The sequence below is a fragment of the Acinonyx jubatus genome, chromosome A1 (genome assembly GCF_027475565.1).
Source record: "Acinonyx jubatus isolate Ajub_Pintada_27869175 chromosome A1, VMU_Ajub_asm_v1.0, whole genome shotgun sequence".
In the NCBI taxonomy this organism is placed as follows: Eukaryota; Metazoa; Chordata; class Mammalia; order Carnivora; family Felidae; genus Acinonyx; species Acinonyx jubatus.
In genome coordinates, this window is record NC_069380.1 from 27,874,570 (window position 1) to 27,899,725 (window position 25,156).

The 25,156-nt window shown below is 38.1% G+C and overlaps 1 protein-coding gene across 8 annotated transcripts in view; it reads right to left on the reverse strand.

The window, feature by feature from the left end:
- Nucleotides 1-397: 397 nt before the first annotated feature.
- AKAP11 (A-kinase anchoring protein 11) overlaps nt 398-25,156 on the reverse strand; it is a 49,792-nt gene continuing 25,033 nt past the window's right edge. For 6 of the 8 annotated variants that reach the window (XR_008295668.1, XR_008295665.1, XR_008295666.1 and 3 more), the window contains 6 exons: nt 24,452-24,716; nt 19,357-23,866; nt 15,576-15,731; nt 10,699-10,782; nt 6,781-9,914; nt 398-4,376 (listed from right to left, as the gene is read on the reverse strand). Coding sequence is in view for 1 of the 8 variants with exons in the window: in XM_053216035.1 (XP_053072010.1) it covers nt 4,236-4,376; nt 6,781-6,941; nt 9,871-9,914; nt 10,699-10,782; nt 15,576-15,731; nt 19,357-23,866; nt 24,452-24,716 (5,361 nt within the window). In the remaining 7 variants the exon portion in view is untranslated. The remainder of the gene's footprint in view (nt 4,377-6,780; nt 9,915-10,698; nt 10,783-15,575; nt 15,732-19,356; nt 23,867-24,451; nt 24,717-25,156) is intronic. The other 2 variants (XM_053216035.1, XR_008295671.1) reach the window with 2 other exon arrangements.

Sequence of the window (25,156 nt, forward strand, 5' to 3'; positions counted from 1 at the left end):
GTCAAATTCCATTAGCAACAAACAGTTAGCATCTAACTTTTAAGCGCCTGATGCTACATGGCATGACAAATATGCTCTCTATATCCTACAGAAGGAGTGCTGGATCCAGGTCAGAAGAATTCCCTACCACGCAAGCATAATACTCTACGGGGCACTCAAATACAGAACAGACTGGGCCAACAGCCTTTGAAGTCACTTATGTCAGCATCAGAGGCACCTGAATATGTAGCTAGAATCTAGTGTCCGACTAAAAATACCTAGCCTCTCTCGTTCTTGGAAACCATGTTAGAAGCATAAGGATCGTGCAATGAGTCTTCTATCGTGGAAGTTCCACTTGTATGCCTTTGTTTAGTTCAGAACAGAGAAGTTAACAAGATATTACAGAATGGAAACGAAGGCCAGGCATCTCTTAAGTTTATTGGAGAATTCTTAGTTGGGAGAGGAAAGATCACAGACAAATAATTCATAAAAGATAAAAAGAACAATTAATTGCAAATTATTACAAAAGTAATTTCTGAAATGTTTATTTTGAGCCACTGCAAAAACAAAATTATAGTGCATCCTGAAGTTCATATTTTGATAAATGAACACATTAAATGACTGAAAAGCCAAAAAAAGTCACCGTTATACAAGATCTTAATGTAGTAATTCTGCACAAATAAACAGCTACGATTACTCAAAGCTGCTTTTACTATATATATATTAAACAAGAATGTGAATTACTTCAAACACTGCACAAGTAACCAAAGTTAGCAAATCCAGCAATATTAAAACCTGATATTAAATAGTATTCAAACATTACAGCAAAAACAAAACAATGAACTTCTAGAACTACAATCCTACCCATGTGAAAGGAATGTACAGGGATGGAAAAAACAATAATAAATAAATAAAGTGACAAGAGTGACCAACACTGCATCTGCGTCTTCAGAGCAGGAATCCAGTAAGTGAGTAAATGTGTGCAGGGTCTTTTGCTAATAATGGAAACAAAAATGCATTTCACTTTTCGCTTTAGTATAATCACATAATTCCCACTGATGCTCTAACTGTCTTGTGCTGGTGACAGGTGGGCAGGGTTTTCAGTGGAAAGCATTTTCCCTACACCCTGAGTGTGGATGCATTAATATATTTTTTTAAAACTGTGGAAAGTTTCTTTTGAGAAATATAAAATTTAAAGCAATATACTGATGGGAAAGTGATAGTTATTTGTGAAAGAATACTACTAGCTAAATAATTAACTAAGAAGACATCTGACTCTGGACTCTGATGATGAGTCAGGGTTAAGGTCTGCGACTGGGAAATGTGCACTGATGTCAAAGCCATGTGAGTAAATGATCTTTCACTTTATACATGGTACATTTAATAAGTAATTAAATTCTCCTGCCAGCAACATAAAACCCTTATTTAAGCAAAATGGAAGTATTATGAATTGAATTAATTCACGTCAAATATCTGAAAGGGAAGTGGAACATTTTTCAAAGTATAAAGATGTTATCACGTATATTCACTGAGTGAATACTCTCAGAGGTTTTATTACTTCATTAAATTCTATCAACCATCCCAATAGATATTTTAATTTTCTTCTGTGATTTACAAATGAATCATTCATTTTGTATAAATCAGGAAGTATTTTCAAAATCAACATTAATAACATCCAAAATATAAATGTAGTTTAAACGTGGCTTGGGAAAAGACTATCAAAGAATTGCTACATTTCGGTCTAAAATAATGTTCTAAAAAACAAAAAAACCTATCAGAAGGCCTCGTCCACTTTCTTCCCACAGATCCTTCAAGGGTTCTGAAATTGATAAACAGAATTCAACTCAACACACATCACAACTTAACAGTTCTGAATAAGACATGGTAATTTCATAAGAGCCAAAATGCACAGAATGGCAAGATCACAATGTTATATAATACAAATAAGTCAAGGAGATCTGTAATAAAATAAGACGGGTAGTCCTCAACAAACAGAGCTGTTCTGAAGACTGGGCAACCAAACAGACGGAACATGTCTTTGGAATAATCACAAAGTGCCTTTAAAGAATGTGAGTTTAGACTGCACTTGATTAAAAGATATTTCTCTCCCCTACAAGGAGCTTTAACTCACGCTTCTTTTCACATCTGCCAATACTTAATATTTTTCTCTATGCCCCTGCGTGAAACTGATACAGGGGTAGAGTTCCACTAGGATTCTTACCATGCATGCTAACTAACACCTAAAGACTGGTCTGTCCTTACATTGTGGCTAAATCAGGGAACTCTGAATCCAGCAAAGCTCCAGGTAAATGCAGAGAAAACAGAGACAGGAGGAAAATCTTCAAAATGATTTCTACCATAATAGAAATAAACACAAACACTTTCAAGCACAGAAAGTTTTAACGAAACTAATATATTTTCACTTTAGCTGAAAAGAAAGTCAGAACACAATTTGGCTGTTAATCACACCCATACATATATCCAAGTTACTACACACAACTTGATAGTTATATACTTGTAAAAATTCAATCCAAGCTTAATAAGCAGTAAATCCGTGTTATCATCAACAACCCAGGTGCCAGCATGTATAAACCCAGTCCAGTGCTGCTAAATCTCAAGTTCTGAGAAGCAAAAGACAGAAACAATTCTGGTTATATACATTTCCTGCATTTCTCCACCTTAAAAAATACTTGAAGAAACTTTAGGCAAATTTATTTTTAAGGCTCACTCCATGTCTGTATCTTAAGTTGAGAAAAACCAAAGCTTACAATGTAATCTCAAAATATTTAAGTGGCTTTTGGTATTTTTCTTAAAAAGCAAATTTTACTCTCTCATTACAAAATACATTTCTCTACCATAATTATTAATTCAAATTAATGTAAGTGCCCTTATTCTTTGCCCCTTGGTGGGTGCTATGTCTTCTACACTTTGTGCAGCTTCCAGAACAGTCAGTGCTCAGGGAAAAAGAAAATGCAATGGCAGGAAAAAAAAAAAATGTAATGGAGTAAAACCAAAGCCCCCAACAAAAGGTGATTTACTCTAGATTATAAAATCCACTAATGGAAGAACCAAAAACTCACACGCGCATACCCTCACGTACAATACCAAGACACAAGCGTATTCGAGTCAACTTGCAGTTTCTAAAGACAAGGAAGTAAAAAAACACAGAGCCCAGAAAAATCATGTCAGTCAACTTTACAAAACAGTGCAGATACTATTTTATCGGGGAGAGGGAGCCTGTGCATCCCTTCTTTTTCTAGAAAAAGCTCATCCTTGCTAAGAAGAGAGTGGTTTGTTTTTCAAAAATCCAACAATGAAAATCATTATTGGGCTTCTCTAAATGCATTTCCATATTAACATTAATTTTTAAAGTTTTAACATGTTTTGCACCTTTATTTTCATTTATAGGATAAATTAGGGACGCAAAATAGTTAAAAAACCAAGAAATAAAAATTCTTACTGCACAATCTTTATAGACATTTTATTTTAAAGCACCTTTTAAATGTCAACAGTGGGTTTCTAACCAAGAAAACAGTAAAATAAAAAAGGGCACAAACCCACTAGGCAAGTCAAAAGTATTCCTCCACATACACACACACACACACACACACACACACACACACACACACACACACTTTCATGCCAGATGGATTGGCAACATTAGCAAATAATGTCATTTAATGAAAGGCTGGGGAAACTATCATTTACGGTATTTAGAGAAACCTAAAATACTAACGTTTCTAAGAAATTAAATAGTTTGGGGGGATTCAAAAAGCTACCAATAGCTGAGCTATGAAAATAAAAATGACTTTTAAAAATAAGAAAAAAATTCTATTGGGGGAAGAAAAACCATTAGCCTCAAAGCTATTTTGTCAGATTAGTTCTTAACAGGATAGCATTTGTCTGCAACGTCCTTGGCCGCTGGGTGCGGTTCATAGCAGCACTAACTTGGATGCAAAAAGAATGCTGTCAGTCAGTGTCCCTGAAAACGTCATGGTCAGACCTTCCGTCAAATCAGTGTTCTTAGGATCTTAACACACTATGCACGTGTCTAGAAGAATAAATGAAGATCATATTTGACAGAGATTACAAAAGTATGAACTATATATATACAACGTGGGATGACGGAATGCACTTTTAAAAAGCTCTATCTACTTCCCTCCCAGTTCACGGTAAGTGTTAACAGTTTACCCTATGCATCCTTATCTGTTACTTCCTCTCCCCAAACAATAAAATGGACCGGCTGCGAGTTTGTTCTATGCGTTTTCCAAGAGCCAGTCAAACAGTGACTTGCACCTCTCCTCCCCAGGCATCTTCTCCCGCATGTCATAGTACCGCAGCACAGCCTGCAGGAGGTCCCCCACCTTCCATCCCTTTCCTTGTAGTCGTTTTGAAAGCTAGGAAGAAAGAAAAGCATGTCCAACATTAACCAAAGACAATTTTCTAACAATCAAGTTTTCATTTTTATTTTTAATATCAGATAACTGTAAGAATCCTGCTGCCTGTGGTTAAAATATTATTCCCCAGTTTTATAATGAAGTCTCTTCTCCACTAAATCACCACCCCTCTTGCTTCCTGCCTTTGACAAACACATCTCCTTCACAGAATGACACTTTGGGATTGTTGGGAGACAGAACTCCACAAACCTCACCCACCAGATAGTCTGTGTGGGAGTCTAGTCTCCATTTCTACACCAAATTCTTGACCTAACTAAATACATCTGCCACACCCTCAATCAGGAACATAAAATAATAAAGATAATGTCAATCTTAATAGAAGGATGTGGATTTTTCCTTTCACAACATTCAGTGTGGCTTTTTTCTGGAATACACACTCTGGCCTCAATGGAAACATGGCTTTCTAAGTTAAGAAATGTTAGTGTTTCGACAAAAAACAACCAAAGTAAATAAATATTGTGGTGATCATTTCACAATATATACAAATATCAAATCATTATGCTGTATACCTGAAACTAATATAATGTTATATTTCAATTACACCTCAATTTTTTTAAAAAGTAAATACAGGTTTAAATAAACTCTATTGTCACCAGAATCAGAACACGTCTTCACTCATTTTTTTTTGTCTTTAGTCCTGTAAAAACTAATTTTGTAATATAAATATGCTTAACCTTTTTAAAAAGTATCCTTTCAGAGATATAATTCACAGAGCATACACTTCATCCACTTAAAGTGTACTAGTCAATGGTTTTTAGTATACTCCCCCCGTTGAATGCAACTCTTACCACAATCGATGTTAAAACATGTTTCATTCACTACACCAAAAGGAAAGCTCTACTTATTAGTAAACACGCCCCATTTGTCACAAACCACTCAACTCTAGGCAATCACTAATCTACTCCAGTCTCTATAGATTTGCCCATTTTGGCCATTTCATGTAAATGTAACCATAAAACATATGCTCTCCGGCAACCAGTTTCTTTCACTTAACATGACTTCAAGGTCCCTCCATGGTGCAGCATACATGTACTTCCTTCCTCTTTACTGACAGATAATATTCCACTGCATATATTACCACATTTTATTTATCCATTCCAGGATGTTTCCACTTTGGGCCTATTATGAATAATGTTGCCGTGGACATGTGTTTTCACTCCCCTTGGGTATATACCTAGGAGTGGAATTGCTGGGTTATAGGATAATGCTAGGTTTAACTTTTTGAGGAACTTCCAGAAAGTTTTCCTAGGTTACTTGGGGAAGAGGTCCCTTGCCCCAAGCACTAACATGCTCACGCTCAGTTCTACTGAAGGCCTTCCTTAGCCCTCAGTTTATCCATGACTAAATGACTTGAAAATGTTTGCCTCTCTACAGTCAGTTCTGACACTTTTCCTACCCATTCCTTCTCCCTGACAATTCATTCCTTGAGCATCTCTTTCTGTCTTATTTTCTCCTTCTGCTCACAAACAGAAACCTAAACTAGAAAACTCCACAAAGTCCAAGTAAAAACAAATTACAAAATGCCAAAACAAATTATTTTTACCAAATGCCTTTTTCACATACATCTTTCAATAATATCTTTGTAAATCCTAAACCAGGAATCAAGAGTAACTGGGTTGTTCCTTTTTTGTTATTACAGATCAATATATACTGGTTACTCATTTGACTATTCTATACCTATAGGAAGATTAAACTAAAATTCTGGTAAGGAAAATTCTGGGCCAAAAACCTTAACACTATAAACCAAAACTCTTGACTAACAAGGTGCCTGGCAAACAGTTAAGTAAGTTCTCAATAAAGACATCCTATTAATGCATCGAATCTGACTGTTCTATTATTAGAGCCCTATTAAGTCCTCAAAGTGGTTCATGATCCCTTATGAGATGTTTAAACCTTTACTGGCTTTTGAGTATGCTAGTGTCTCCCACTAGAGAGGCTAGATTAACAGAGTAGGAGACACACTAATTACAAGGCACAATTATGAATCAATTTAAAACAAAGAATAACTCAGTTTTTGCATATGAACACATGTTTATTAACGGCACCTAACTTGGAGTACTTAGGATGTGCCAGGCACTAGATTAAGCATCTTTTTACATCCTCACAAAAGCTCTGTGAGGTAAACTCCATAGTCATTTTCACAGTGCAGTTAAGGACACAGAGACTGGGGAGCCTGCCTGTGGTTATGGCACAGCAGACATCTGGACCCAACTATGAGACTCTACCACCTAAATGTTTACGCCCTCTGCTATCAAGGGGCATCTTACTAGACCAACCACGTGACACAGAGCAGCATGTACAGCGAAACGTATCCTCACAAACACTCTGTACGGCAGGTCCTTACTTGTATAAACTCCTTCTTCGCAGAGTCATGAAGACAAAGTTCTGCCACTTCAGCCTCCGAAGCGACGAGCCACTGAAGGATAATCCTTAGCTGGGGGTCTACTGTGCACGGCTCCATGTCGATATTTGTAATGAGCAGAATCTTTCGGTCTTGCTCCAAACCTAATATTGACATTTAAGCAATATAAAGTAAAACTCATCTATTCGATTCTCAACACCTCTGGTTTCCCAGGACAGGTACTTTCCATTTCTTAAGATTCCAGCCAATGCTGGAAAAAAATCCGTCCTTTCTTACTCCTATGTTGACATCAACTAAAACATTTATTTGAAAGGGTAAAACAATTCTACAACAAAGGAGTAACACTGATCGTCTTCTGAGAGCACAGATGTAAAACTCTACTTTGAGGCACTGAATTCAGATCCTTTATAAATGCCATAATTTGTGTCAAAATACAATACACAGGTAAAGAAAGAGAAACCAAACTATAAAGCTATAATAACCACCAAAATAGAAGTGAAACACAAAAATACAATCTCAAATAAATAAACCTATTAAATGGACTTTAAGAAAGCTGCTTGAACTGAGAGAAGGAAGCAGCAAGCCCTTGTTTCACACGTATTACATCATAAGTAACGTTCTAAGCTCTTCTGCTATACAAACTCCTGGAATCCTCACACCCACCCTATGAGGTGGGAACTACGTGAGAGATGTGAGGCGAAGAGAGATCCAGAGTATGACAGTGGGGAGGTGGCTGAACCAGGATGTGAACACAGGAAGTCTGGCTCCATGCTCTGTGTAATCACTTCATTCTTTAGGCAGAATGGGGGAAAAAATGTCATATGCAGCCACTTAATATCCCAAGCGCCAGACTGGGGAATTTTCTGGCACACTCCTTGATAAATAAAATACTGCTCTCAAGTTTCTTTTAATGAAAAGTACGTTTTCAACATAAGGAAGGATGAATCGCTGTTGATGATAAAACTAATGACCTGTGGACCCATACCAAGTGTTTACCCACTCCTGCTTAACGATGGCTGAGCAAAAAGCCGAGCTGAGACAAGGGCCCTCCCACACAAGAGATGCACTGTGGGCACGCTGGAAGACATCACGCCAGTTTGTACCAGCAATGGAATTTGGTGGTGGATGGCCCTGATTCTTCTTGAGAGCACTGGCGGGCATTCTAGACTACCACTGATCATTTTTAGGATGTGTTGGTTCCTAATTTTTTCATTTAAAAAAACGGATCCGTGTCACGCTTTAAGATAAACGTACTGCCTTTTTCCTCCTCTCCCCCCACTGACTCTCAATCAAAAACGGGTCTAGTGCACTATGATACCAGGCGTGGCCTCAGGGCCATTCAGTGAATCCTGCAGAGGTCATGGGGTCGGAAGCTAAGTCACCTCAAGACTTCTCTGTATTACTGGCTTTCTCAGCTCAGAGCTCCTGGCTCTTTGGAGAGGTTACTAAACTCCAGCGAAAAGGGAAGGAGCTGACCTACTGCAACTATAAACAACAATGAAAAGTAGGATTTCCATAATTTTGAATCTTTCTATAAATTCGTTTCAATCCATCTCCTAATTTACCAATTCCTAATTGAACAAAATTGAAAGTTGGCCACAATTTTCTACATGATGAGAAGACTGGGATCTCAAAGGTGAGTGATGGCATGGCATATATCCACATGTAATTCTTCTGATTTCTATCTACTCACAAAAGAAACCCTAAAGAGCTTGCTAGTGCCAAAAGTAAACTTTGAAAATGAATTTCATTATTTATATTCACGTGTATCTTCTTTTCTCTTATTCATTCCTCAGTAAAGTCAGTTAAGTAATGACTAGTTCATTAGAGAAAATACTCACCACACGCATTTACACCATGTACTGCCTTTGGAATAACTTTGTTCACAGGCATGACTTGGGAAAAAGGATACAATTTTTCTAGACAAAGTCAACACTCTTTAAGTCAACAAAAATAAAGCAAATTATTACCCAGCCTATCTGTGACTCTAAAAGTATTGTCCTACTCCTACTTCATATCTGATGACAAAAACTTACTTCTAGAAGCCCGATATGAAGAATGTCTATTTAGCAGAAGCATTGGCACTAAAAAATAATCACCTCAGTTTGGAGGATTTTATCTCAAAAACCAGTACATGACCTCCCTAAATAAGGAAGGCATAATTGGTGACAAAACTGATTGGAAACTCAGATGTTATGAAAGTACATTTCAAGAAATTCATTTGGGGAATTTTCTCAGTTTGTCTACTTGCAAAGAAAGGATGAAAAAAATCACTAGTTCAAAAACAGTATCTCAAACAGTATGAATATTTTTAGGTGTCACTAGAGATTGTTGGTATTTTCATAATTAAAAAAAATAAAGATTTTTGGAAAATAAATCAATAGCCATCTAATCACAATGAAAATTCAGCTTCGGCACAGAAAGTTTCTATGTTCGCTCAGATATTCTAATATATTTGAATTAAGCATTATAAATGATGGTCCAGAACTCTGTGACCAATGGTGTCCAGTATTTACATATTTAGAACTATACTCATCAAAGAAAGAATTGAGTATTTTCTTCAAATATGTATATGTGTGAGTTGAGGAATAGAATTGAGAGAGGGAAGAATTTATTTTAAAATATCTTTTAATTTTTATTTATTGATTTATGAAAGATCAACATTAAAACACTAATTCTAGAAGCTACTAGTTTGGGAGGAAAAAACTAGGGCATATGCCATAATTATAATAAATTATATCTTATAATGTAAGGGTTTTGTGTTTTTAAAAAGATAATTATACAGAGAGATTATCATAAATTTCCCTCTCCAATAATTAAATAATTCTTTTAAAGCATGTCAGCCTTTACACCAATGGGCAGGCACTTCATTAGTTTAGCAATCAAATAGTACAAATTGTTTAACAAAGGACCTGACATTGGATACATTAGTACAAGAATATCCTGATTTGTAATGTAAATACCCCGATTTATAATGAAACTGGAGACTGACAAAAATGGACAGGTTAAAGACTCTTCTAGAACCTTATACAAAAAACACGCAAACACTTTGAAAAACAAATTGTCAATTACCTTCTCCATCCTCATGATCTTCATCTTGATCATCTGGCCCATCACTTTTCATATAAAAAGAGCAGAAGCAGTTAAAAAAAATGGCTTTAGTTAATAATAGTATTAAAACTAATTCTTAAAACGTGGTAAAGAATGAATGTTACGATGATATGTGACACTTAAAAAGGGAAGAAATGCCAATAAAAAAGGAAGCTTTGCTTCTCACACCATTTCATGTTAAAATCTGAATTGTAAATGATGCCTAGATAGGTCATCGATAACTAAGAGGTTTTACCTTACCGTGATACAGAACACCAAGTAATTTCATGATAAAACTTATTTTAAAATAACTTAAAGCTGAAATATTCTACTAATTTGGTTTTAGATAACACAGCATTTGAATTATCACAGAATGCCATGAATAATTATTAATGCTTCTGCTAATCCCATGTACATATTTTTAACAGGGTAAAAAACACCTTTTTCCTACACTTTTCTTATATATGAAATAAAATTAAATACAAAAACAAAATAAAACAATGAACCCAAACCCCAGAAATCCTGTAGGAAGCAAGCTCTTTTTAATGAAATAATAATTGGTAGAATGAAAAAGAACAAGCAGAGCAACACATGCATAGACGTAACACATTTTGCAATTAGATGTCAGTCATGTCTTAGCATAATTGAATTTTTTCATTAGATGTAAATTATCAAGCAGAATCACGTCCAAATATAGGAGAAAAGCAGATTGAAACATACTGGCACTGTAACCCACATTCTTTTAAGAATATGACATCATGCATTAGTGTGAAAGACTCATCAGTTTTTAAGTTTCTGGACTGGACCAACCTGTCTGTTGTTGGAAAGGATAAATTGTCCTCATACAAATCTCCTTCTAAACCAAGACTGCTCCAGCTACTGCTGTTACCATTACTGCCAGAAGAAGAAAAGAACAGAGCTGAACCAGAAAATGAATAGTAAAGAAGACCTTGGCTTTCCTTGGAACAGCTTCTGTCAGTGGTAACTGGGAGGTTCGGAAGCTGCCCCGGCGGAGTGGGGCATCCTTGGAGGGAGAGACCATCACTGCTACTGGAAAAGGTACTTGACAGCTTCGGACATTGAAAGTTTTCTTACTTGCCCTCAACAGATCAGGAAAATTATTCTAAACCTGTATTTATTTTACACATGAACATAACAGAAAGACTTTTAGGACAGCAAATGGATGCACAAAGTAAGAAGCTTCATGATTTAATTAACGTCTATGACAAATCTTGGGATATAATTTGTAAAAAGCCAATACCCTTCAGTTTGGGTAAAATTTTAAAAAGACCGTAGGTTAACATCCTCCCAGCTCTTTAGACAGCGCAAACACTGATGGGCTGGGGAGGTGGGGATGAAATGACAGGCACAAAAACATAGCCCCGAACAGACCTTTTGTACCTACTTGGAGAAAAGATGTTTTCTGATTTTAAAATCCTCTTATTATGTCAATGACCTTCATTTCATACATTGTGTATAATTCAGTAGGTGGCAAATATTATACACCTTCTTCAGAATATTGAATAACCAAGGCTCAATTAAGCAACGCACCTGTCTGGTGGGCCAGTCACCAGTGCCACACAGAGAACTTCTTGAACTACCTAACTAGAAGAAGAAAGCAACTAGATTCTCAAACTGCGGCAAAGCAATAAAACACAAAAAGCAACTGTGTTCAGAAACAAAATTAAATTAAAATTTTCAGATTAAAACCTAAACATGCAATTTAAAATTCTAAATCATTAAAATAATTAGTAAGCACATTAGTTCGCAGTGATAAGCAGCTTATATTTCCCCACATTATGCTAGGCAATTATAAAAATTAATATTTATACAAACCAAAATTTTGGTTCTAAAAAGTGAATTAACACAAAATCATCTTCTGTGCATCAGTAGATGTTGACAAGGTTACCAACAAAGGGACAATTATTTAAATGTTATAAAGAGTTTCCAAGCAATTTCAACAATTTGCATATCCATCTTTACTCTGGCACTATCACACTGTCACACACTATAATGTCTTCGAAAATAAAAGCTAAAACTGAGCAGTGCCTTTTCAACCTACGTTCAAAAAAGTATAGCTCTATCACAAAACCATTAAAACAACCAGAGTTATGCCTATGTAGCCTGCTGTCAAACAAATCGAGAATGGAAAAACATGGAGATACCGAAGGGACAGACGGCTGTGGGCCAAAGAGAAAGAAAAAATTGATATCTCAAACACTGCATTTACATCTACCAATAGAACGATTTTTCTAAACAAAGAAAAATACTACAAAATTAAAATTCTTCCTCATTCCCTGACAACAATGACCCCTCCTTTTAATTAATAATAAAAATCCATCACCTAGATTTTAAGTGAACATGAAAAGAAATAACAGCTGAAGAATGTAAAGACCAAAAATTCAAACTCCCTCTATTTAACCTCATTCCCTCACCTCTGCTGCCCCTCAAAATGGATCAGATTTAAAGTTAGTTATTTATAAAATGCCATTTCTAAATAGGGTGACCATAGAATTTTTCATCTAACCAGGACACTTTTGGAAATGAAAGAAGTCACCATTAATAACTATACCAGAACAGCAGGAGCAAACCAGGACTGTCCTGAGCAATGATCATCTGACATTAATCCAACACAAAACAACTTAATTTCTTCACTTAACAGTCTTCATATTTCATTCTTGAGCACTGTCCTGTTTCCATCATTTTCTTTTATATCTTTTCCTATTTCCTATCTATTCCTATTTGTGTATTTTCCTTTTACATCTTTTCATATTTCCAATGTCTAGAACAGGCATACCTCCAACCAGTGGGAGTCTAGGGCTAAAATTCTTTATTGTGGTTTTCAGCCATATGAAGATGACTATCGACTCTGACATATCTCATAAAGATTATCTCAAAACTTCTGCAAGCCCGGCCCCACCTCTTACCTAATCCACTATATAACTACTAAGATTCACAGACTGCTTGAAGTACTTGAAGAGATGCATGTACCAGGTCTCTTCCTGATCAAATAACTATACATTCCTCATAAACACTTGTGTACTTTGAAATTATTGGTTTTTTTTAACTGTTGCTCTGTACTAAACTTCCTATTTAGAGTGAAAGCACGTAGAGTGTCCAAACTGGAGTCTTTTATCTCCTATCTGATCTCTGTACCAGAAAACAGCACATGTCATCAAAGACAAAACATGTGAAGTCATGTATTTTAAGTGTGGTCTCTGAAGCACCTGCATTAAAATCATCTGAGGTGCTTACCAAGCATGCAGATTCTTGGGACCTCCAATGACCTAATGAATCTTAATCTCTGGGAGGTGAGGCCCTGGAACCTGTATATTCAACATGCACTCTACCAACCCTGGACAGGCCCTAGTTTTTCTTTGTGCTTGAACCTTAATAACCACACAGAATAAGAGTTCTTATTAAAACTGTGTTCAGGGGCACCTGGGTGGCTCAGTCGGTTGGGCGGCCAACTTCGGCTCAGGTCATGATCTCGCGGTCCCTGAGTTCGAGCCCCGCGTCGGGCTCTGTGCTGACAGCTCAGAGCCTGGAGCCTGTTTCGGATTTTGTGTCTCCCTCTCTCTGACCCTTCCCCGTTCATGCTCTGTCTCTCTCTGTCTCAAAAATAAATAAACGTTAAAAAAAAAAAACAAAAAACTGTGCTCAATTAAAACTACAGGTGTGTTTCTGACAAAATGCTATCAAGCCAAGTTTTTCCCATCCCAAATTCAAACAGCTAATTTTCTGAGCCAAATGTATTTACCCATGTTAAACATAATCATTTTAGTCTCAGCCTGATTTGGTCTTTTTGAAACTTGGTTCTGTTAAAGAGATTTTTTTTTAATTTTCGTTTTAAGTCATTCACACATAATGAGCACAGTAGTCCCTTCTTATCTGTGGAGGGACTGCATTCCAAGACCCCCAGTGGGTGCCTGAAACCACAGATAGTACTGAACCCCATATATACTATGGTTTTTTTCTTTACATATATACCTACGATGAAGCTTAATTTATAAATTAGGCACAGTAAGAGACTGACAACAAAATCTAACAATAAACTAGAATAATTATAACAATATATGGTAATAAAAGTTATGTGAATGTGGTGCCTGTCTCTCAAGACATCTTATTGTATGTACTCACTATTCTTGTGATGAGGTGAAAAGATAAATTGCCTACGTGTTGAGATGAAGTGCAGCCAGTGATGCAGGCACAGTAACATAGTAACATAATGTTAGGCTACAATGACCTTCTGACAACATGTCAGAAGGAGGGCCATCTTCTTCTGGACCTTGACTGACTGCGGGTAACTGAAACCACGGAAAAGAAAAACCACAGATAAGGAAGTGGGGAAGGACTCCTTACTCTCCAGCACTAATAAAATGCAAAAGAGGACAGAACCAAGGACAGAGCCATCAAATTGGACAATATCCTTCAGGGTTCTTCTACTGGCGACAGGCCCCTTAATGCCATGGGCCACTAACCCTGGTTCTCTCATTTTAACCCCAGGATTTCCAAAGCAACAACATCAACCCTCACGGAAATTCTAGAAACCCGTATTTCTCCAAGATGAGAAGAATTTTAGTGTTAACTTCCTATACCAGGTTAGAGTCATGGAAAAGGCCACATGATGTTTGTGATATTACCCCTACGTCCCACTACCACTTTTAAAGACTGTCTTTTGGGAACTCGATTTTAAGATGTATTGGTGGTTTACACAGCATTTTAAGAAACTATGACAGAACAGATGTTCTATAAAAATATTAATACTGGTTAATCCAAGCATCAAACAAAATGCTCTGAGATGATGTGTTCTAACAGGTGAAAAGCCATTTCTTTTCCTTCCTCCCCTCCTTCCATGGTCTTCTCGCCTCCCCCTCCTGCTCAGTCACTTCCAAGGGTTCTGTTCAACTGAAGCCTCACAGGGTCCCTTCCACAGCCTGAAACTAAGAACCCTTTCCTCTCCCTACACTCAGCTGTGGAGGGCATTTATTATTTCCAATTATCAATTAATGTGGGTCAGAATTTATGGCATTTTATAGTTTAGTCAGGAGTGCCTTTATAGAGTTAAGAATACAAGAAAAAAATGTACTGCAATTAATAAAATATTCAAAGGACTGTTATTCTGAACAAAATTAACTACGAAAAGTTATATATGAGGTTAAGTGCCTTCTTCTGTACAAAACCATATTTTTATGATGAGTTTATGTATTATTTCCAGTCAGTCACATATAAATGCTCTAGGTCATTTTGTTCCTCAATAGAGGCTAAGTGAGAACTCCTTCTCCAGGAAGATATTACTTTAACTAATAACAAGAAAATTACAGGGCCATTTTGATACCTTTTACAGATAACTGTCCTTTACCCCAGACTAGAAAGAAAAAGAAAAGTACCCTTTTTAAAGTAAGAAATACATTTTTTCCATCAAAAGTTCACAAAAGTCTGGGAAAATCCTCAGGGTATAAATCCAAATGTATGCAGTATTGTTCATATCAACTACTGGCACACCCAAAGAAAATTAGCTTGGCTTGTAACTGTATCTAATAAATGTGCAAAACCATTGGAACCGTACTATGGATAATAAAATATGTTTTGAAAACAATGGCAGAATTTTCAAATTCATAATTCTCAAACCCCCCGGTGTAAAGCTACTTCTGAGCTCTGAGGATCACACGTACAACTTCAGTTACCTTTCACTTAGGTGATGAAAACTGCTGCTCTCATCCTGGTGTTCATCTTCAAAACTTAAATTGGACCAGCTGCCAGTGCTGTCATCACCAATACTGAGGTTCAGCTGCTGGCTGCCCAGAGACTCAGTTGACTGAAAGTCTTCTATTTCTTTTGGACTAGAAGGAAGGAAGGGAGAGAGGGAGGGGAAAAAGAAAACCAATCCGAAAGCATCAGATTCTGAATTCTAAGGCTATCAATTTGACGATAAAGAGGACAAAAACAAGACACAATATTCAGAGCCACACCAGTGGCCCATCCAACACTTTGTGTCTGCTAATGAAGAGACTTTGAAGGAGAGCATACTAATTTCAAAGTGAACTGAGCTCTATCTGTTATGGATCCACCCCAAGTGCTACATTTATCTAAACTGCCTTTAAAGCAGTTCATATTTTAACTGGGACCTCTGTAGAGGAGCACAAGTTCCTAAGTTTACCACCTACTTTTAAGGCTGTACTTTTATTTGTACTGACAGGAAGCTCTTTCTGGCTTTAAGAACAAAAAAGCAGTTTGAGGAATTCAACTACTGTCAATCAAGCCTACAGTCAAACCAGCCAGATCTCTTTAAAATTTTGAGCACGGATCATAACCCTTCTCATTATTTTTTTCAATGAAGAAGAGACATTTACATTTTTATTCCATCTTCACAAGAAAGGCCATTCACTATTCAATTACTTTAACTGCCCACTCTATATTTTGTTCTCAACTTAACAGTTTAAAAATTCTATTTTTAAAGATGATGAGGAAAAATGTTAGTCTTTTGATCAAAACCTTCTGGTGGCCTCTCACCGATCAGAGTCCAGATCCTTATACTTGCTGGTATGATTCCCTCTCGTCATTCCCTCCATCTTGTTTCACCTCTTACTCTCCCCAGCTCACCAACGTCAGCCATGCAGCCTCTGTGCTATTTCCCCAACATGCACAATCCTACCCCTTTGTCTGGTACCCTCTGGTACCAATTCCCACATGACTTCTTCTCTCTTCACCCTGGGCTCTTTGCTCAAATGTTACTCAGTGTTGCTTCCCTAGCTACTGCCCACCATTCCCACCTGCTGCCACTGACCACCACCATCCATCGTCACCCCACCCCACCCCACCTCTACCCACCTCTCTTCTTTTAGTTTTCCTCCAAAGCCCTTATCACTCTGTGACAAATTTCGTATTTTACTTCTTTGTCTTATTCCATTGGAACATAAGCTCCAGAGAACACGTATCTTTGACCGTCTTACTTATTTCTGTATTCCCAGTGCCTGGGATAGATCCTGAACTGCCCACCCCCTTGGGGGCTATCCTCATTTTATATTTAAGATACAGCAACCAGAATTATAGTGGACAGGCACATTACAGTTTTGAGCCATAATGGAGCACTCCTTTGTTCTTTTTTTTTTTTAACACTTCTCTGGAATGTGCCACAATCTAATGGTTTTTTGGCTGAAATGACCCACTAGATGAGGTCCAGAGAAGAGTTTTAATGACTGCTGAGTTATTCTGGCTCATAAATAACAGCTCAGAATACAGTTTAGATGTTTGCTCTTCTAAAAATGCACTACCATATAATTCCCCATTTAATACTCACATACCACCCTTCTGTACATTATAGTTCTGTGAAATATTTATGGTGATTTTCATGAATCAAACATTTGCAAGAAAGGGGACACTAGTGAAAGAATCCAAACGATACCTTTAAAAATAATCCATCTGAATGAATCCCCCTTAAAGCTTCAAAGGCAAACCATTTTAACATCAGAAACAGAAACTGGGAAACAGCACACTATACACACTAGAGTCAACTTTTAACGATCAGCACTTACAGAACCCTAGCCCAGTTATTAAGAAGAGAAAAGGGAAAAGAAATACAAAGCAATATTCCACTGGCCTTGACAAAACGTTGGAAAAGACAGCACCAGCTTATATGAACAAGTCCAAGGGCTGACTTACTCACCCAAGGGAGTAGGAAGGGAAAGTGAAAATACTGAGCTATCAATAGCATTTGCCAGGCCCTCGACTCCAATCTAGAGGTGATTGGATCCAATCTAGAGGTGATCCCACAGGCCTGGGGAGGGGCACAGGGAGACACACTTAAAATAGTCTGAGGCTAATTTTATTTGAGGAAGGTTGCTACAGGGGTAGAAAAGCCTAGTTTACTACAACTTATTTATCCATATATTTATTAACCACTTCTTATATGTCTATCATCATATTAAGAACTGATAGGTAACCACGAACAAAGAAAGTGCAGGTCTAGGACAAAAGTTTGCAAATTTTTACCGTAAAGGGCCAAAGAGCAAATACTTAGGCACCTGTTGGCCACAGATCTCTATTCCAACTACTCAATTCTGCAACTAAAGCATAGAATCAGCCACAGACAATACATAAATGAATGAGCGCAGCTGTGTTCCAACATAACTTTATTGAGAAACATAAAATTTGAATTTCATATAATTTTCACGTCACAAAATAGTATTCTTTTGATTTATCAACCACCGAGGAAATGTAAACATCAGTCTTAGCTCACAGATGATTACAAATAAAACAAAAAGCAGTGGCCAGATCTGGCCCGTGGGTTATAGTGTGCCAACTCCTGCTCTAGGAGAAAGGAGGCCGCCTGGTAGGGACCGCCCAGACACAGCTCAAGAGGACGCTATGGAACAACTGCAGTCCAAGGTCCTCAACAAACCATCTCCCTATTTTAAGATGGCTAAGAAGAGAGACAGACATTGCCACAGCTTTGACAAAAGCCACTAAAAAATCTGAGAAAATCCTGTGACTCCATTAAATCCCACCCCGACTCTAGGAACTTTCTCTTTTCAGTGGGACTAACAAAATCCTACCAACTAATAACAGTGATGATCCTGATGCTTCCCAGGGAGGCAAAAAAGGTTAAAAGCGCAAATCTGAACTCAGGTGTCAGAGTCTCTGAGCACAAGGCACAGCACAAGACCCTGTGAGGCTCTTAGAAATGTCCCCTTAGATAGAGGCCTATCAAGAGAAGGGAGGGGCGCCTGGGTGGCTCAGTGGGTTAAGCGTCGACTTCAGCTCAGGTCATGATCTCGCGGTTTGTGAGTTGGAGATCCGTGTTGGGCTCTATGCTGACAGCTCGGAGCCTGGAGCCTGCTTCAGATACTGTCTCTGTCTGTCTGTCTGTCTCTCTCTCCCCTCCCCTGCTCACTCTCTGTCTCCCCCCAACAAAAGTAAATACAATAAACATTAAAAAAAGAATCTTAAAAAAAAAAAAAAAGAAGTGATAGCAGCAGTGAAAATCTTTGGAGAGTTTTTAAAGCTTTCTTCCTCACAGCAATTGGTTAAATTATGTTCTTTATAAGACAACTTACCTTTGCGAAGAGAAAAAAATAAAACACTATAAAAAAATTTAATCTCAGAGTAGTTGGTTATCATTTGCTTTATACATTTGCTGTATAAAACCCTCCAGCTGTTCCTTCAATCCAGCTTTACCTACTTTGTAGCTCTGTGAACGAAGCAAGGTGACCATCCTCCCTAAGCTTCTTTTTCCAGCTTGGGAGATGGTTAACACCTCCCCTCAGAGGGCTGCTGGGGAAAAAATGAGACAACACAGACGAGGAGTAACGTACAGGATATGAAACAATACACAAATGTAGTCTGGAAAATTTTTTGTTAACTTAGGGGTTAAAAATAATTGTACCTTTTGGAACAGGACCTAAGACCCATATGACCAAGTTTAACGTTTCATTTTATCCTAAGACCCAAAAGAAATCTGAGACTCACCTGCTAACAGCACGTCCAACATTGGTCATCGCCGATGTCATTATTTCTGTGGTAAGGCTTTCAGCAAAGCTAACGCCATCCTGTCCAATCCCGCTATCAGCCACCAGACTGGTATTGCTCAGTTCCCTCTCTGCTTTTTCAATAGCTTCAGCAACTATCTTCTCAGCAAGCACTGTCTTCTTATCAAGACCAACATGAATTTGTGGGACATCAAGATGAAAAATTCTAGATTCCTGATAGATGTTGCTAAGTTTTGATTTAGAAGCTGGCTGACTAGTAGCAAGTGAATCCTGCCTGGAAACATGTTGAGATGAATTTCCAGTGCAGTCATGCAGTTCTTTACGGTCACAATATCTGCAGGGTTGACTTATAAGAGGTGACAACTTTTCTGCATAAGTGACCCTATCAGCTGCTTTTGTGGACTCAGACGTATGGAAAACTGCAGATCCTAAACTGAGCTCTAAGGTATCATCCACTACTTTTTTCGCATACTGTTCTATAGCTTGAACCACACTCTCTCCATAACCAAACCCATTTAAGCTGCCTGTACTGTGGTAAAATCTGTGATTTTGCGGGGAAGGCTGAAGAGCCTGAGGAAATTCTGGCTCAACGGGCGATCTGGTTTCTTCATCACGTCCAGACTTTTCATAAAGGCAAGAATCTGTTAAGGATTTTGGCAAGCCAACTGTAGACACTGTCAGCTCTTTTTTAACATCTCTTGTTATGCTGTGAGCAAGAGAGGCTGAAAAACTATACAGTTCAGAGCAGTCATTTTTGTATGTATCCAGCGTCCATTCACAAGTTTTATTTTTGCAAAGGTAAACTCCACTTCTTTTACTTTGTCGTTCGTGATCCACTTCTTGGTGGTGTTCTTTATTTAAGAATATTAAGAGGTCGTTCTTGGTTGTCACCTGTGAGCTCTGCACGGAGAACATTTTTGAGCTGCACTTCATTTGGGCTGCCTTCGCTGCTTCTCGTAATCCCGACTTAACAGATCGATAGGCAAGTCTATTGGCATACTGATCCATTATTAACTCACTATTACCACCTTCCTGTTTGAGCACTTGGATAATGTGACCTGCATATTCGTCTGTCACGCTTTCACAGCTGGGATACTTGTACGTCAGACCAGACACGCAAGAACTTGGTGGTAATGAAAGACTGGACGGATCTACTTCTTTGGGGTCTGCCAGAGCCTCCATCTCCAACTTCTCTTCTGATCTATCGTCTCGGCCACCGTCCACGTAACAACTATCCCTCCTTTGCCTGAAAAGCACACAGCTTCTAACTTTTGCTATTTTCTCAGCCTCCGTAATGACTTCTGCTGCCAGGTCACCTGCAAAATTGCATATTTGTAAGTTTTCCTCTGAGTGACTTAAAGCAGTAGGTGACACACTTCTTTGACTCTTCACAGTTAAGCAAGGGCTTTTAACCTTGGGTTCCTGAGTTACTTTATTATCTAAATGGGAAGCTGCCATTTCTGTGGCCAGAGAAATGATGTGTGTAGCTAACGATTCCGCAAACTGAACTTTCTTCCCTGAGTGCTCTGACTTCACATCCACTTCCGGATGCTCTTCGTCTTCACTGCTTTCCACTTCTTCTGAAAGAGATCGCATGAGTTTCAACATGAACTCTTCTTTTTCTATAGTATTTTGTTCACTTTCAGACAAACTACCAACAGATGAGTTGTGAGGTGTAGAGGGTGGTGTAGCAGGTGCGAATTCTTTTGCCAATTCCCCCTTGAGCTTTTTGGTTAACTTCTTGATATCCCATTCAGAACTAGCCTGGGATGGTACTAGAGGAGTGGATGGAGGAGTATCGGGTATCACATTGCCGTCTCTAATCTTCTGTTTATCTTCCACGTGCAAACCATCTACACACGTAAGCACTGTAGAGGAGAAAGTATGTGAATGAGGACAAGGGTGGTCTTGACCAAAACACAAGGGCTCAAGTGCTGCATTATTCAAATTATCCTTTTTCATGGATTTGTCTTTAGCAACTTCCTTCAAATCAGGTTTCTGACCCACAATTGTCGGACAAGGTTGCGGTGTCTCTAAAGAAAATCCATGAGCTATAGAACCTTTACGTTCTGGAACACAGTCCTTTCCTACTGAAAGTGAACAGGGGGTTAAGTGATCTTGAGCATCGAGAAATTTGGGGAACTTTTCCAAGGTCAACTGTGACTCTTCTCCAGGAACAAGCAAGTCTTCCTTGCGTTCAGCATTTTTATCTACATTTGAGATCGCTGATTTGCTTTTATCGATGGAATGTTTAATAATAGATTTAGATAATTGATCAGCAAACATATCCTTATTGCTAACTTCTCTCTGTTGCACTGTTGCTTGATCAGAACAGAAAGGAAGGGTTTCTCCCTTTACTGTTTTAGTTACACCATCTGTTTGTTCATCAACTGTTTTTGTACATTTGAATGATGTTATTGACTCTAAAGTTTCATTTACAATCGTATGCACCACTGCTGCAGAAAAGTTGTTAATAATCACAGGATCACTTGTTAATTTTGAAGAGCTCTGCACTTCAGCAGCATCATTAGTTGGTTTAAAATCATTCTGGTTACCTGGATTCTGGTCTGAGGGTAAACAAATATTTCTGAGACACGCTACTTCCTCATCTTTGTTTTTTGTGGTAACACATGTCTGGATAGAATCGCCATTCAAATTACTATCATCCAATGACCGACAAGATTTTGACTGATATATATTAGATGAGATATGATATGGGAGAAGGGCACTTCCTGCCAAGGGTACTGGTATCGAAGTAACAATTCCAGAAGTACAAAACAAGGCCTGCTGTACTGTGTATTCCTTTTTATGTTCCTGCATGGGTTTTGTCTCCATAAGGGTCTGGTTGTTAAAAGCAGGGGAAAACGTCGAGGTCTGTGTCGGTGGCGCTAAATTTCCTGCACTGGCATCCTTTATGGTATCTGTGGAAACACTAACTGCTGCCTTGGTTGAGAAGGTCACGCCGGCTTGTGAAAGCTCGATGAACGCTTCCTGTAATACAGACTCAGACAGGTCTTTAGCGTAGGACTTCACTGCTTTGTCTTCATAGTCAAACGGCCAACACTGTGGAGATGCGGGTGTTGGGGGACAGGAAAACTGACACACCTCCATGATGCCTTCAAAAACAAGCTCTTCAGCAAGATCCGCAGCAAACCGAGCGACTGTGTTTGTGAATATCTGCTTTTTTACATACTGTAAATCCCTGAAAGCATTTGATAAAGCTTCACTCACCAAAAAATTAGCCAGACCACTAACAGCACGTTCTCTCAGTGAAAACGCACACTGCCTTCTCAGTTCGTTAAATGCCATCTGAAAAACAGAGGATGTCAATTTGATAGCCAGGTGACACAACGCATTGGTACACGAAGAGACTCCTTTCTGTAAGTCTTTAAATGCACTGCCAAAACTTTTTTCCACAAGGTCCGAGGCAAATTTCTGAATAGTATCTTTAATCATCAAGGATTTATTTTTAGATTTACTTTTTTGATCAAGGCTTCCACTGTGAAGAGCTATCGTTTTATTTTCTCCCTTCTTAATGCTATTAATGTTTGATGTGGCATTAGTATGTTGGGTATGAAGAACAGAGCCCAGAACCTTACATGAGATGCTATTTGCATAATCCTCATAGGTGTAATAAACAGAATCATGATCTTCATGAATCCTATCTCCAACAATATCTGTTTGGCAAAAACATTCAGCAGGAGTACAACCTCCAAGAGGGCTAAAGGCAGAGGATCGAATAGGGCTAAACAAACCACTGTCCTCCCCTGACGCCTTCACTGGGCGAGGTGAATCCGGGGCATCACACAGATTACTGTAAGGGGATTCTGGTTTACGAGGAGTTGGCTTTCTAACGTTAGCTGGGAGAGCTGGACGCTCAAACTTGAATTTTTGAGGATTCATAGTAGTAGTTACAGAACAAGATTTTTCATGTTTGTGTCCTTTCTTTTGCGACGGCTTCCCTACAACAGGATCTTTTAGAAATGGACAAGAAGTCTCTAAAGTTTGTTCTAACTCATCAAACTGATCAAAACTATCAAAAAATTCACTTACTTCTGAGTCTGAATCCTCTATATCATCTTTCATCACGGGAATTTTAGGTAACTCAAGTTTTGCTTTTAAACTTTTTTGATATCCTTCTTCATCCAAGAAAATAACAGGACTTGGACTTGAGCATTCAGATTCAGAGGAATAGGCAGGAGAAGAAGAAAAAAACATTTTCTGTGTATCACTACCTTTATCTGAAGCATTAGATGATCTATAGAAACTCTTTTGGATCCAAGGCTCAGAAATTAGTGTTGTGACTGAAGTTTTCACAGAAGGTAGTTCTTTACGTCCCAGCATATTTATTAAGGAAGTTGAAGGTTTAGCCAATGACTTCTGCCTCCCAGAGCTAACCAGAATTCTTAAATCATGGGTTTCTAGATGGTGACCAGAAGAAGTCTGTGAAGCAGCATCACACTGGCTCTTTAGTGCAGCAATGTTTATTCCTATAGGAAAAGAATAAAGTGATCAAATTATTCTTGAACAGAATCTTTTAAAAATTAATTCACATCAATGGGAATAAGTAGACTTTAAGATGAAATATTTATTTGTAACATAAATGACTTCTACACTCTGTGGTTTACCAGATTCCTCCCAAATGAATTTGAGAGCAAATACACCTTTCACTAACATAATTTCATTTTACCTCACACATGGGAATATCTGGGTCTACAAAATGCTTAGTTTCTTGTCGCTGTGTGTTAGAAACACTAATATCGTCCCTCTGCCAGCTAACCCTTCTCAAATTTGAACCCAGACATGGTCCAAACACTTAATGTAATGAAGCAAACACTGCTTGAACAGTACTACCAAAATAAGAACAGAAATAGCAAAACTAAAAACCAGGTAACAATGAATTTAAAAATCGTAAGAAAAATTCCTTGCACAATCAAAAAAACAAACAGGTAAAATGCTTAAACGGTATCAAATTTCAAAATAAATTTCAATGGAACAGGCAGCCTTAAAACTTTTAAAACCGAACATCAGACTTTAATTTCCTATTTCAAGAGAAAGTCTAATAAAGAACAAACCATCAGTAAATGGCTTTAAAGGCTCTTCTTCCTCTAAGTGCTCAAAAGCAGTGACAAAGTCATCCTCTATGGAAGAAACGGACTGGTTGGTGTCGTCATCATCTTCCTGAGCAGTCTCAAGTTGGCGTTTCTGATGCAAGTATGTGTCCAGGGTATATCTTATACCAGTAGCGTATTTACTTAGCAGGCTAAAGATAAAATCAATTCTGAGCCTTGGTAATGTAGGTGACACTCTCATGACACAGAGCATTCCAGAATGGTGACTCTTGGGGAAGATGAAAGATGATAAAAAATAATTTTAATTTCAACATGTATTATACAAACAAAGCACAGTATCTGGAAAGTGAAGTCTAGAAATAACACAATCTCGGGAAAAAAAGAAATGCATGGATCCTGGAAGGCTCCCTGATTTTGTACTGTTTAATTCTTTTCTTCATTCTTTCTCTACATTTCTCACTTCCCAATCTCTTTTCCTCCCAATCTTTCTCCCATCCGGCATTCAAATTCCACCTCCTCTAGCTCCTTAAATGTTACAGAACTTACCACCCATACCCTTGGCAATTATGCTTTCCTATATTACTATAAGCCCTAGGAGTTCCCTTGCTCATTAACCTAGCTCACCAACTACACTGTAAACTGCATGAGGGCAAGAACCAGGTTCTGTTCTATTTTTGTATCCCATTTTACAGTGGCTTCCAGCATGAT